The sequence below is a fragment of the Phyllobates terribilis genome, unplaced genomic scaffold (assembly GCF_046119375.1).
Source record: "Phyllobates terribilis strain yellow unplaced genomic scaffold, ASM4611937v1 Scaffold_12__6_contigs__length_324123572, whole genome shotgun sequence".
NCBI lineage: Eukaryota > Metazoa > Chordata > Amphibia > Anura > Dendrobatidae > Phyllobates > Phyllobates terribilis.
In genome coordinates, this window is record NW_027362772.1 from 255,488,673 (window position 1) to 255,503,297 (window position 14,625).

General features: G+C 44.7%; 1 protein-coding gene across 1 annotated transcript in view; it reads right to left on the reverse strand.

The window, feature by feature from the left end:
- GNB1 (G protein subunit beta 1) overlaps positions 1-14,625 on the reverse strand; it is a 57,367-nt gene that overhangs the window by 13,802 nt on the left and 28,940 nt on the right. The window contains exons 3-5 of the mRNA XM_073656874.1: positions 12,424-12,462; positions 12,190-12,296; positions 10,278-10,341 (exon numbers count right to left, since the gene is read on the reverse strand). Coding sequence (XP_073512975.1) covers positions 10,278-10,341; positions 12,190-12,296; positions 12,424-12,462 — 210 coding nt within the window. The remainder of the gene's footprint in view (positions 1-10,277; positions 10,342-12,189; positions 12,297-12,423; positions 12,463-14,625) is intronic.

A 14,625-nucleotide genomic window follows, 5' to 3' on the forward strand; every position in this document is an offset into this window, starting at 1 on the left:
TCTGCAACCTCATCAGGAGCATGCCCTGTAATTATATATATATATATATATATAGTACAGACCAAAAGTTTGGACACACCTTCTCATTTAAAGATTTTTCTGTATGCTCATGACTATGAAAATTGTACATTCAAACTGAAGGCATCAAAACTATGAATTAACACATGTAGAATTATATACTTAACAAAAAAGGGTGAAACAACTGAAAATATGTCTTATATTCTAGGTTCTTCAAAGTAGCCACCTTTTGCTTTGATGACTGCTTTGCACACTCTTGGCATTCTCTTGATGAGCTTCAAGAGGTAGTCACTGGAAATGGTCTTCCAACAATCTTGAAGGAGTTCCCAGAGATGCTTAGCACTTGTTGGCCCTTTTGCCTTCACTCTGCAGTCCAGCTCACCCCAAACCATCTCGATTGGGTTCAGGTCTGGTGATTGTGGAGGCCAGGTCATCTGGCGTAGCACCCCATCACTCTCATTCTTGGTCAAATAGTCCTTACACAGCCTGGAGGTGTGTTTGGGGTCATTGTCCTGTTGAAAAATAAATGATGGTCCAACTAAACGCAAACCGGATGGAATAGCATGCCGCTGCAAGATGCTGTGGTAGCCATGCTGGTTCAGTATGCCTTCAATTTTGAATAAATCCCCAACAGTGTCACCAGCAAAGCACCTCCACACCATCACACCTCCTCCTCCATGCTTCAAGGTGGGAACCAGGCATGTAGAGTCCATCTGTTCACCTTTTCTGCGTCGCACAAAGACACGGTAGTTGGAACCAAAGATCTCAAATTTGGACTCCTCAGACTAAAGCACAGATTTCCACTGGTCTAATGTCCATTCCTTGTGTTCTTTAGCCCAAACAAGTCTCTTCTGCTTGTTGCCTGTCCTTAGCAGTGGATTCCAGGCAGCTATTTTACCATGAAGGCCTGCTGCACAAAGTCTCCTCTTAACAGTTGATGTAGAGATGTGTCTGCTGCTAGAACTCTGTGTGGCATTGACCTGGTCTCTAATCTGAGCTGCTGTTAACCTGCGATTTCTGAGGCTGGTGACTCGGATAAACTTATCCTCAGAAGCAGAGGTGACTCTTGGTCTTCCTTTCCTGGGGCGGTCCTCATGTGAGCCAGTTTCTTTGTAGCGCTTGATGGTTTTTGCAACTGCACTTGGGGACACTTTCAAAGTTTGCCCAATTTTTCGGACTGACTGACCTTCGTTTCTTAAAGTAATGATGGCCACTCGTTTTTCTTTACTTAGAATTTGTATTATGGCAAGAAAAAAGCAGCTAACAGTCTATTCAGTAGGACTATCAGCTGTGTATCCACCAGACTTCTGCACAACACAACTGATGGTCCCAACCCCATTTATAAGGCAAGAAATCCCACTTATTAAACCTGACAGGGCACACCTGTGAAGTGAAAACCATTTCCGGTGACTACCTCTTGAAGCTCATCAAGAGAATGCCAAGAGTGTGCAAAGCAGTCAAAGCAAAAGGTGGCTACTTTGAAGAACCTAGAATATAAGACATATTTTCAGTTGTTTCACCCTTTTTTGTTTAGTATATAATTCCACATGTGTTAATTCATAGTTTTGATGCCTTCAGTGTGAATGTACAATTTTCATAGTCATGAAAATACAGAAAAATCTTTAAATAAGAAGGTGTGTCCAAACTATACATACATACACACACGCATATACAGTGCCTACAAGTAGTATTCAACCCCCTGCAGATTTAGCTGGTTGACACATGCGGAATTAACTTGGCATTGTGACATTTGTACTGTAGATCAGCCTGGAAGTGGGAAATGCACTGCAGCAAATTTTGTTTTTGTTTTTTTTTTTTTTTGTTTTTTTTTAAAAACGTTAAAAGTTAATTCAGAGTATCATTTATTATTCAACCCCTCAAACCACAAGAATTCTGTTTGGTCCCCCTAAAGTATTAAGAAGTAGTTCAGGCACCAAGAATAATGAGCTTCACATGTGTGGATTAAAGATCTCTTTTGCCAGCCTTTTCTGACTATTTAAGACCCTCCCCAAACTTGTGAACAGCACTCAGACATGGTCAACATGGGAAAGACAAAGGAGCATTCCAAGGCCATCAGAGACAAGATCGTGGAGGGTCACAAGGCTGGCAAGGGGTACAAAACCCTTTCCAAGGAGTTGGGCCTACCTGTTTCCACTGTTGGGAGCATCATCCGTAAGTGGAAGGCTTATGGAACTACTGTTAGCCTTCCACGGCCAGGACAGCCTTTGAAAGTGTCCTCCCTTGCCGAGGCCAGGCTTGTCCGAAGAGTCAAGGCTAACCCAAGGACAACAAGGAAGGAGCTCCGGGAAGATCTCATGGCAGTGGGGACATTGGTTTCAGTCAATACCATAAGTAACGTACTCCACCGCAATGGTCTCCGTTCCAGACGAGCCCGTAAGGTACCTTTACTTTCAAAGCGTCATGTCAAGGCTCGTCTACAGTTTGCTCATGATCACTTGGAGGACTCTGAGACAGACTGGTTCAAGGTTCTATGGTCTGATGAGACCAAGATCGAGATCTTTGGTGCCAACCACACACGTGACGTTTGGAGACTGGATGACACTGCATACGACCCCAAGAATACCATCCCTACAGTCAAGCATGGTGGTGGCAGCATCATGCTGTGGGGCTGTTTCTCTGCCAAGGGGCCTGGCCATCTGGTCCGCATCCATGGGAAGATGGATAGCACGGCCTACCTGAAGATTTTGGCCAAGAACCTCCGCTCCTCCATCAAGGATCTTAAGATGGGTCGTAATTTCATCTTCCAACAAGACAACGACCCAAAGCACACAGCCAAGAAAACCAAGGCCTGGTTCAAGAGGGAAAAAGTCAAGGTGTTGGAGTGGCCTAGTCAGTCTCCTGACCTTAACCCAATTGAAAACTTGTGGAAGGAGCTCAAGAATAAAGTCCACATGAGACACTCAAAGAACCTAGATAACTTGGAGAAGATCTGCATGGAGGAGTGGGCCAAGATAACTCCACAGACCTGTGCCGGCCTGATCAGGTCTTATAAAAGACGATTATTAGCTGTAATTGCAAACAAGGGTTATTCCACAAAATATTAAACATAGGGGTTGAATAATAATTGACCCACATTTTTATGTTTAAAATTTAATAAAATTCAACTGAGCAACATAACTTTTTGGTTTGTAAGATTTATGCTTCTGTTCATAAAACCTACTCTCATTTGCAGTTTGAAGGCTCTAACTTATTTGCATCTTATCAAACCAGCTAAATCTGCAGGGGGTTGAATACTACTTGTAGGCACTGTATATTTTATACACAGAAATATTAGATAGATGGACATATTAGACTAGATGGAGGTCCGATGCTATAGCATCGTGAGGGCTGTAATGTCACGATGGGGGCAGGCTTTGCAGCATTGAGAATCTCTCAACCCCCCCCCCCCCCCCATGTGCTCACCCACCTATCCACTCGCCCCCCCCCACCCCCCATGTGCTGACTTCTCCCGTCTATGCTCTCTTCTTTGACCTGACTACCCCATGTGCTCTCCCCCTTTGTCTGGTCTCTCTCTCCACCCGTGCTGTCTTCTTCCCTCATGTGTTCTCTCGTTTGAGCCGTCTCCCCCGTGTCTCCTCTCTTTCCTATGTGCACTCACCCGTAATTCGCGCAGCGGCAGTAAATCAGACCGCAGCCATCTTTGTGCAGGCAGATAACGGTGGTCACATTAAAACTGCGCATGCGCTCCTCCTGTACAAAGATGGCGGCGGTCAGTGAATCATTCAGCTGATCCCGGCGGCAGCGTGTACAGAGTGTTCGCGACAGTGTTCCGCTGGTGGTACCGCGCAAGAGGCTGGTATTACCAGCGGTTTCCATATTTAGACACCCATCAGTTGGGTGTCCCAATATGGCGGTCGACGAACTTCCAAAGCTTGGAATTCTGGGATCTGGACGGAACAGGATGTGAAGACATTACAAGGTAGCTATATTAGATAGAGAGCTATATTAGATATATTAGATTTTTTTTAGTCACATCACTTTACTCATAACGATGTAAAAAAAAAAAAAATTAACATTTGAAATTCACTGTGTGCATAACTGTCCAAATATAAAAATATTTATTCCATAAAGGGAAGAATGGAGTATAAAAAAGCCGGAATTGCTGTTTTTTTTGTCGTCGTCCCCCTCCTGAATAATGGTGTATTGGCCTATAGAATAAACTTTCTAACTCTGCTTTACCACCAAGTGAACTTCATAAAAACAAAACAGCAAAATTTCTTATTTTTCAATTGAACCCCATTTTTTTCCCCGCCCGTTTTTCAGTACATTATACGGTAAAATTAATGAATGAAACAAGCGCCTATGTCAACAAAGAAATAGAAAAGAAAAAAAAAATTATAGGTCTTGAAAGGTGAGGAGGAAAAACTGAAAACCAAAACACAAATAATGGCTGTGTCACTAATATTATGGCTACATATTGATCTTCCATATAAAACGTGAACCCTCCTAATGACCAGGTTGGGTGAAATCTCCGGAGCCTGTAATCAGTGCGGCAGCGAGCAGACGGATTTCTTCAGCTCCACAGATGTTTACCCAACAGCTTTTCTAGGAACAGGACTGAACATGCTGCACCCATTGAGGAGCTGGTCTACATGGGTGAGGGCGTAGTCCCGGGGGGCTCAGCCCACATCAGGTCATCCTCCAGACATTTTAGGACATTCCACAACCTTACTTGGTGGGGCTTTTAATTATTTGCTTCTCTGCATATCGGGCTTAAAGTCTACGCCCACACACAACTTACATCTTGTTTTTAATCTAAATTCGCTTTTAAAATTCTGTTCCGATAATATCTATTGATAGAGATTCCCTTTAAGTCTAAGCAGATTTGGTCTCCATATATTATATCCACCCCCTTAAGTCTTTAAAAGCCCCCATGCAGCCCCTTCATAAGAGCCCAGCTCCCTTGAATACCTAAGAAAATGCCTTTTATAAATTGTCCCTCACACACTAATCAGCTAATGAGCGCCTTCTGACCCCCCAGTAGGGGAGCAGCGATGTTATTAGGGGGGATGCAGGAAGCAGCTAGATAGCCCAAGGGTAGTGAATACACTTTAATATAGGGAAAACCTGGTGATCAGCTCCCTTTAAAACATAAGCCGACTAAGGGGAACCTGTCACGTTGTACATGCAGTTTGCTCTGTGAGCAGCCTGGCATAGACAAGGAGAATAAAATGTTATACTGAATCTTTTTCCAACAATCCTATATATTATTCATTCAGATCCTGGGCGGTCCTACTCCGTGATTGACAGTTTTTCTCCTACTCGTCGGCATCTCAAGCTCCGCTGTTGATTAGCTGGCCTGAAGTAGTTATTGTATCATGGCGCACACACCATGTCATGACAGCCCAGTGAATCAAGAGAGGAGCAGAGGATGCCGACTGGTGGGAAGCAGTTCACGGGGTACAGTCATGGCCATGGACCTGCTCTTCTCTGCTCATACACATACAAACAGCGGGGATTGCAATGAATAAAATGCAAATTTTACTGAAACTTTTCCCATAAAAATGGAAAACTCTTTATAGAGTAACTAAAGCATTTTTTTAGTATTTGAATGTTTCAATTGCTAGCAGATCGATGGGCCTCCAGGTCCTGACACCCCATAAGCCCAATCAAGAGGTGCGCTGCTCAGACGACCAAACCGCAGAGCTGTGTACGGGCGCCATAGAACACACCTGTTTTGTAGCCTATGCTTTCTGGTGAGTGGGCACTCTGCTGTGTGCGCTTTGTCTCCTGAGCTGCGCACTATTTTTAATATTTTTTTGGAGCGATCATTTGGGGTCTTGATAGCCAGACCTCCGCCAATCTATAAAAGGTTTAGTTTCTTTATATACCAAAGTGGTTCTCTACCTGCAGGATACCAAGCATGAAATATAACCCTCTACAGGCAGCTCCCGAGAGCTAAAAAGTGTTGACAGACAGGAAGAAGCTGCAAACCGCAAATGAAAAAGAGGTCAGGAACTCTACCATCGAGTAACCCAAGCACCGGTGCCAGGAAGGGAAGAAAAGCTGCTAATCTAGAAATACTACATTAGACGTGAAGTCAAGGAGGCTTCGGGTTACACCTGGAGCCATTTTCTCTGACGGCTTCTTTATAAATCACGATTGTGCAAACGAGGGCAGCGGATTACGGATGGATCCACATAGTGCGGTTTATCACGTACATGTACTTTTTACACAAGCCGCACGGCTCAGGTAAACTTGTAGATCCGAGAAGACAGAGCCTTGCACAGCAGAGTTTACACAAGCGCAGGTTTACTTTATGACACCATTTGTTTCCTGTATCCCTCTCCACTATAAATCATGGGAGACATGCTACAGGAAGAGCTGATCTAAGCCAGGCCCTCGAAAATCCTGCCAGGAAAGCTGCATGACATCAGAAGCCATCTCGACACTACGCCCCGCGGTATACTCCAAATGTATACTTAAAGGGGTAGGATTAAATATTTGTTCCAGGCCCTCTGATGGTGGATTACCTGGATCTCTTCAGTTACACATAAGTTTGTGCGCCTACAATAGGGACGGTCAATGAAGGCCGGTCTAATATGACCTGGACTGACAACATTGGACTTCTTGCCCTGACAGCCTTCACTGGAACAATTCTTGCAAAAAAACAAAAGCTTGGCCTAAATATTGTATCATGGCGTACACACCATGTCGTGACAGCCCGGCGAATCAAAAGAGGAGCAGAGGATGCCGACTGGTGGGAAGCAGTTCCCAGGGTACAGTCATGGCCACAGACCAGGGTCCTGCTCTTCTCTGCTCATACGCATACAAACAGCGGGGATAGCAATGAATACAACGCAAATTTTACTGAAACTTTTCCCATAAAAATGGAAAACTCTTTAAAGAGTAACCAAAGCATTTTTTTTAGTATTTGAATGCTTTAATTGCTATCAGATCGATGGGCCTCCAGGTCCTGACACCCCATAAGCCCAATCAAGAGGTGTGCAGCTCAGATGACCAAACCGCAGAGCTGTGTACAGATGGAGAATTTGGTGCCGATTAATAGAATGAGAACTCTGCTTTTAGGTCATCACCAATATAAGATTAAATACAAATTTCAGCTACTTGCAACAGCCACTAGAGGGCATTAGCTAAAAATTTTTTATTAAGTTGGAGCGGTCACTAAATTTTTTGCAGAAAAACAAAAAACGAGGGGTAAAAGGTGCAGTCTAACAACCGTATATGTCGGAGCGAGACTGGAACGCAGTGCACTGACTGGCCGGCGGCTCTCCCCACCAAAGCGTGACGGCTTCATGAATTTCTATGCAGCCGTCTCGCTTGGGTGGGGAGAGCCGCCGACCAGTCCGAGCATTATGGTCCAATCTATACAGCTGTATGAATGCTCCCTTATGGTGCATCGTAATGGGCTGCGCTGGAGTTGTGAAAAGTCACCGTGGCATGGATATAGCCATGCCCATTGAGCATTGATTGACATCCACTGAGCATGTAAAGTCACCCATGCAGTGCTGTGCGAGTCATTAAGGCAGAATAAGCGATTACGGTCAGCACACTGACCACCACTCCAGCACCGCCAACATTACCTTTAGTGACCAACACATTGCGAGACTGGAGATGTTTACAGGGTTGACAACACACGAACCCTCAGCCAAGACAAATGAAATATTCTTTTGTATGGAGGAGATAGCTGTCCGCCAAACTTTTGGCCAACAGTCTCCTGCATGTGGCCAGCTTTACAAGGTTGAACTTGATGGACCTAGGTCTTTTTTCAACCTAACTACAAATAAATAACAGCAGCACTCTGTAAGGGCCAATATATATGCAAACACTGAATACATGAGATCTAAACTACATTGTTGCTAAATAAAATGCACTTACAAAAATGGTGGTCTCATGTATTCAGAGTTTGCATATATCTTGGTCCTTACAGAGTGCCGCTGTGTTTTTTTTTTGTATGTTTTGCAGTCATTGCAGTTTACACTATATGGAGGTGCTGGTCAGCTTTTTCTTTGTTTTTTTTTACAGTTTTATTTACACTGCTCAAAAAAATAAAGGGAACACTCAAATAACACATCCTAGATCTGAATGAATTAAATATTCTCATTGAATACTTTGTTCTGTACAAAGTTGAATGTGCTGACAACAAAATCACACAAAAATCATCAATGGAAATCAAGTTTATTAACCAATGGAGGCCTGGATTTGGAGTCACCCCCAAAATTAAAGTGGAAAAACGCACTACAAGCTGATCCAACTTTGATGTAATGTCCTTAAAACAAGTCAAAATGAGGCTCAGTATTGTGTGTGGCCTCCACGTGCCTGTATGACCTCCCTACAACGCCTGGGCATGCTCCTGATGAGGTTGCGGATGGTCTCCTGTGGGATCTCCTCCCAGACAAAAGCATCCGCCAACTCCTGGACAGTCTGTGCAGCAACGAGACATTGATGGATGGAGCGAGACATGATGTCCCAGATGTGCTCAATCGGATTCAGGTCTGGGGAACGGGCGGACCAGTCCATAGCTTCAATGCCTTCATCTTGCAGGAACGGCTGACACACTCCAGCCACATGAGGTCTGGCATTGTCCTGCATTAGGAGGAACCCAGGGCCAACCGCACCAGCATATGGTCTCACAAGGGGTCTGAGGATCTCATCTCGGTACCTAATGGCAGTCAGGCTACCTCTGGCGAGCACATGGAAGGCTGTGCAGCCCTCCAAAGAAATGCCACCCCACACCATTACTGACCCACTGCCAAACCGGTCATGCTGAAGGATGTTGCAGACAGCTGATCGCTCTCCACGACGTCTCCAGACTCTGTCACGTCTGTCACATGTGCTCAGTGTGACCCTGCTTTCATCTGTGAAGAGCACAGGGCGCCAGTGGCGACTTTACCAATCCTGGTGTTCTGTGGCAAATGCGAAGCGTCCTGCACGGTGTTGGGCTGTGAGCACAACCCCCATCTGTGGACGTCGGGCCCTCATAGGGTTGGTTTCTAATCGTTTGTGCAGACACATGCACATTTGTGGCCTGCTGGAGGTCATTTTGCAGGGCTCTGGCAGTGCTCCTCCTGTTCCCCCCTTGCACAAAGGCGGAGGTAGCGGTCCTGCTGCTGGGTTGTTGCCCTCCTACGGCCCCCTCCACGTCTCCTGGTAGCTCCTCCAGCCTCTGGACACTACGCTGACAGACACAGCAAACCTTCTTGCCACAGCTCGCATTGATGTGCCATCCTGGATGAGCAGCACTACCTGAGCAACTTCTGTGGGTTATAGATTCCGTCTCATGCTACCACGAGATTGAAACACAACCAACATTCAAAAGTGACCAAAACATCAGCCAGAAAGCATTGGTACAGAGATGTGGTCTGCGGTCCCCACCTGCAGAACCACTCCTTTATTGAGGATGTCTTGATAATTGCCAATAATTTCCATCTATTGTCTATTCCATTTGCACAACAGGATGTGAAATTGATTGTCAATCAGTGTTGCTTCCTAAGTGGACAGTTTGATTTCACAGAAGATTGATTTACTTGGAGTTATATTCTGTTTAAGTGTTCCTTTTATTTTTTTGAGCAGTGTATGTAACTAGTTAGAAGTAAAGACTAGTGATGAGCACAAGTGCTCTTAACTAGAGTTTGCCATGGGTGCTCGGATATGCAGAGTATCGCGGGTGCTCGAGTGACATGTTCGAGTCCCCGCGGACACATGTTTCACGGCTGTTAGACATCCACAAAACAAGCTGGGATTGTTAGACAAACTTGAGTAACGGGCACTAGTAAAGGCCCATTTACACTTGCAAATAAACAAAAACGAGCATTTGTTGGAAATCCCGTTCCCACAGGCCTGCCAACACTCCAGTCTGCATGTTCAAGGGGGGAGGGAAAAAAAAAAAAAAAAAAAAAAAAAAAAAACCACACTGATATCGGCAGCACGTTGTCTTGTAGATGATAATATTTTACGCACACAGATGACATGCAGCATTCACCCACCTGGAAACAGCTGATCAGGGAAAACAAAAGTTTGCATTAAGCTATGGAGCCAATGCAGATTCAGCAGGGTTTAAATGGGGAAAAAAAATATCCTCATGAAACACCGGGACCTGATTTTTGCTCAGTGTAACATGTTTACTCAAGGATAAAATGTTCTTTTGGGAAGAATAACTGCGACCATATAAAGTGGCTGTCATTTTTATTACACTGAAGCGCCCAATAAAACCTGCAATCTACTAGCTAAACACTCTACAGATGCCCCAGTCTGGGGTGAGGATTAGTCCGGCTTACCTTGTTTGTGGTATAGCTGTCCCAGATGATAAGCTTGCCATCCTGGGAGGCACTAACTAGCAGCCTGCAGGAGAAAAAAAAAAAAACAAGAACATTAGACAAAAGTGCAAGTTGCACCGTGGAGTGCAAACAAAGAAAAAAGTATCCACCACCTGAACAAATGCCCAAACTAGGCACATGGACCCTGCAGAGGGGATCCCACCTGAACAATGTAATGCACAGCGCCTCTAATTGGTCGCCATTTAATACTACATTTCCCCTATAGCAGCTTCTGAAAGGGAAAACATTCAGATAAAAATATTCCCTGGTTAAAAGGAGTAGCAATCAGGGAAACAATCACATAATCGCTAGCATGTTCACTGCTATGGCCGGGGCGAGCGCAAATCCAAAGTTTACAGTCTCAGGCAGGTTTCATGCGTCCGTATATTTCCGGTACCGGAGATATCTGTGTCCCGTGTGTCAACCGTGTGCCGCATCAGGAGCACAAGTACCGGCGCCTGGGAATCAGTGTACAGTTAGTGCTATTCTCAAGCGCCGAGTGCTGAACGCTGCCCTCATCATGGTTCCCTTCCGGCGCTGCGATCAGCACCAGCAGGGATCATGATGAAAGTAGTAGTGTCTGCTCCCACAGTGTCCACCCGTAAAAAAGAATAAAATAAAAAATCCATATACTCGCCTGTTTTAAGTGTCCCCCGCTGTAATCCATGCGACTGATCAGCAGAGGAGCCAGGGAAAGTGAAGCGCTGCAGCGAGCAGGTCCCGGAGCTGAGCTTAGTGAGTGGCAGGACACCGCTCCTGAGCTCAGCAGAGGTCCGGGACCCGCTGGCTGCAGTGCATCATTGTCCCCGGGCTCCTCTGCTGATCGGTCGCATGGATTACAGCAGGGGACACTTAGGACAGGTGAGTATATGGATTTTTTATTTTATTCTTATTTTTACAGGTTGACACTACTACCTTCATCATTGTTCCTATTGGTGCTGATTGCAAAGGCAGGGAACCATGTTTAGGGCAGTGTTCAGCACCCGGCTCTTGGGAACAGCGCTAACTGTACCGCTGATTCCCAAGTGCCGGTATGTGTCACACAGATGTCATCTGTGTGCGGCACATGTTTACACGGACCCATTTGACTTGAATGGGTTCGTGTGATCTGTGCTGTCGTCCAAGAACAGACATGCCTCTGTGTGGAGCACACGGACACAGTCCGTGAAAACACACTCAGATGTGCACAGACCCATTCATTTGAATAAGGGATAACCCCTGCTAAATTAATTCAGGACCCGAATTTATAATAAAAAAAAAAAAAAAAAAAAAAAAACAGTGTATACTCCCCTCCTGCAGCTGCATCATTTAAGTGATTCACAACAGTGAATCGACATTTTTGGGCCACGTGCCGGCTGCAGTCAATAAGTGGCCGCTTGTCAGCTGCAGCCTTTCCTACATCATCAGTGTGGACGCCCAACCTGACCAACTACTGATGAGCTGCTGACAATCGGCCACCCATTGGTAGCAGCAAGTATGGGACAACATTGCATCACCGCCAGGAACAGGTCACCGACATCACTGGACCGACACCGCTGCAAGAGGGGAGTACACTTAGTTTTTATTTTAATTTGGGTCTTGACTATTAACCTGGGGTTTTCCAGTAGAGCACAACCCTTTTAACTTTCCCTTTAGTACATATTCATTCTAAATCCTGTAGTTTTATATTCAGGCAGTATATAAACTTTGTGCATTGAGGTGGAAGCAGGTTAATTAATGACCGCTTGTAATACTTCAGAAAGGAGAGCCAAAGCAAGGAGATACAGAAAAGGTTTTTTTTAGTTACTATTCCTTAATTTTCAAGTCAAACACCTTTAAATGGATACAAGTATACTTCGTGACAATCGAGTTACGGATATAACACAACACCTACCTGGAGTCTGTGCCCCAGTGCATAGCATAGATTTTTGCAAGGTGGCCCCTCAGTGTACGCCTAGTGCGCATCTGAATTCGACCTACTGGATCAATATTGGCTGTGATCTGAATTGGGGTGAAAGAAAACAAAATTATATTTTATTAGCTATGTATTAAAATGACCCAGCAGAAAAATAAAACAAGAGAATGAGAGCCCTAAATAAATATGAAGTTACAGAAAATGAATTCTTACCTGAGCCAGAGTGGCATCTGCACATGCTTTCCTGGCATCCTGAGAAGACGAAAGGAAAAACTTGTATTTTTGTTTTAACAAATAAGATGATTCGTAGGATACATGGATTTTATGCACAGGCATTTATTTTGCACCATCCTCCCCCAGCCCTCTTATTATATAGCGCTGTGGGTACATGTCAGATGGGCATGAGCTCCGCTCCGCCACCACTTCATTTCAGATCACCCTTGTTATAAAAAACCTAATAACCATCACTAGATCCAAGACAGTACAAATACGTTCCTACTATTGTGCTTTACATTTAGGCTGCCCTAACAGATTAGACGAATATCGGCTGATCCCATAGACTTCAATGGGCTGGTGACAACTACTGGGTATGAGGTTGTGTAGACGATCCCTGTTGGTAGATGTTTGGGAAGAAAAGGATCAAGATCTCGGATTTTAACTGTACAATTAAATTGGTCCTGGCCACCATCTGTGGCAGCAGATTGCTCCTCACTGCCTCCAGAAAACACATTCATGCTCAACCACTCTGAACATCCACGTGCATGGGGTGGTCGAGAGAGAGTTGTTCAACCCAGCCAGCTTTTGTAACATTATCTACTTTTAGAGGACAGACTTATCAAAGATTGTAAATTAAGTGTAAAATGCCTTCTGCATGAGCACACCGCTCCTCAGCCTCCCGGCTTCCAGCTTGCTTGGGGGCACTGCGTTCCTCCTACATGACCGTTAAAAGGAGCATCATCAATGCACCACTTGCCTGTACTGCGCGCTCTCAGATGAAAGCAGAGGCAGCATTTTCTTTGCATCATTGGGAGAAGCGCAGAGGCACGGACAATGGCTGGAAACGGGAGCTAACGGTGCGCTACGGTAGCCTGGCCAACTTCAAAGCAGCGCTTATTACCTCTAATGAAGAGAGTTTGTAAGCACACTGTATATTCAGCGACCACTGCTATACTGCATTGGTGGTCGGTAACCTAGGCAACGAGCAGTAAACCATTAAAAAAAAACTCTGCTTGAGAAAGAGGATTTTTCATACAATTAAAAAAATGTAATTTTAATAGAATGGATATTTGTTTTCATTTTTGCCTTCACACCCGACATGACAATAGGTTGAAGCTGATCACGCAGATTAAGTGCAAACTAAGGCCAGGCTCACGCACGTTTGTTTCATTTTAACAAAAACTCGTTCCATAGGCTTTCTTTTTAACATCTTGGGAGTTAAAAAAAAGAATCTGCAAAAAAATAAAATAATCCTTTAGGCAGGAGAGGACTTGATGATTGATGGGGGTCTGCAGCCTGTTTTGAACGGTTCGACCTCCGCTCCATACAAAGTCTATGGGACTGAAAGAATACAGCGATCCGTTATTTGTGGCAGTTCCATAGACACGGACTGAGGCCGATCAGGCGACCTCTGCTCCATTCAGGACAAACCCTGTATCTCAGGATTGCTGGGAGTCACAGCAGTCGGGCCAGACCCCCAATGATCAGCAAATCATTCCCTAGCCAATGAAAAGGTGACTTTTTTTATATAGGAATAGCCTTTAATATTGTGTAAATCAATACAGTGGGTAATATTAAAAACACTGATATGTTTTGTTTTTGACGGCATGCATGTATGGCAGTAAGAATGCGAAATAGGGCGCTGTGGTTTACTGCGTGCAAAGGTTAGCACAAAAATGAAACCATCAGAGAAGGGAGGGGAAAAAAAAAAAAAAACACACCTAAAGCCATGGAGATATTTATTCTCGTATAAACATGTGACATATTGCTTGACGTGTCCCAGAGAAGCGCTCTCCTTGATACACGATCAACTTATGGAGCTGAAGGCCAAATTGCCTCATATGGTCAAGTGGGAATTGAACATTTGAGAGTCCTTACAATTCGTATAATGGAAGAAGTCACAAAGTTCCTCATGGAACCTGTCAACGTTTCCTCAGAATCCTTTTTAGCCCAAGGTTGCACATCTGTGTTTTGCAATTCGAGTATGGATCAGCCATAGGTTTCCTGACTCAAACTAGGCAGCCTTATAGGCATATGACGCTGCCGTGTTTGGGCCGGGAAACCTGATGCCAATCCGAGCATCATGGTCTGTTCTCAGACCGCGAAACGTGTGTATGTTACCAACACACATAGCTAAAACCCTCCTTGTGTCTAAATTCTGTTTTTTCAGGACGTGGAAAGGAAAAGGATTGAGGGGGG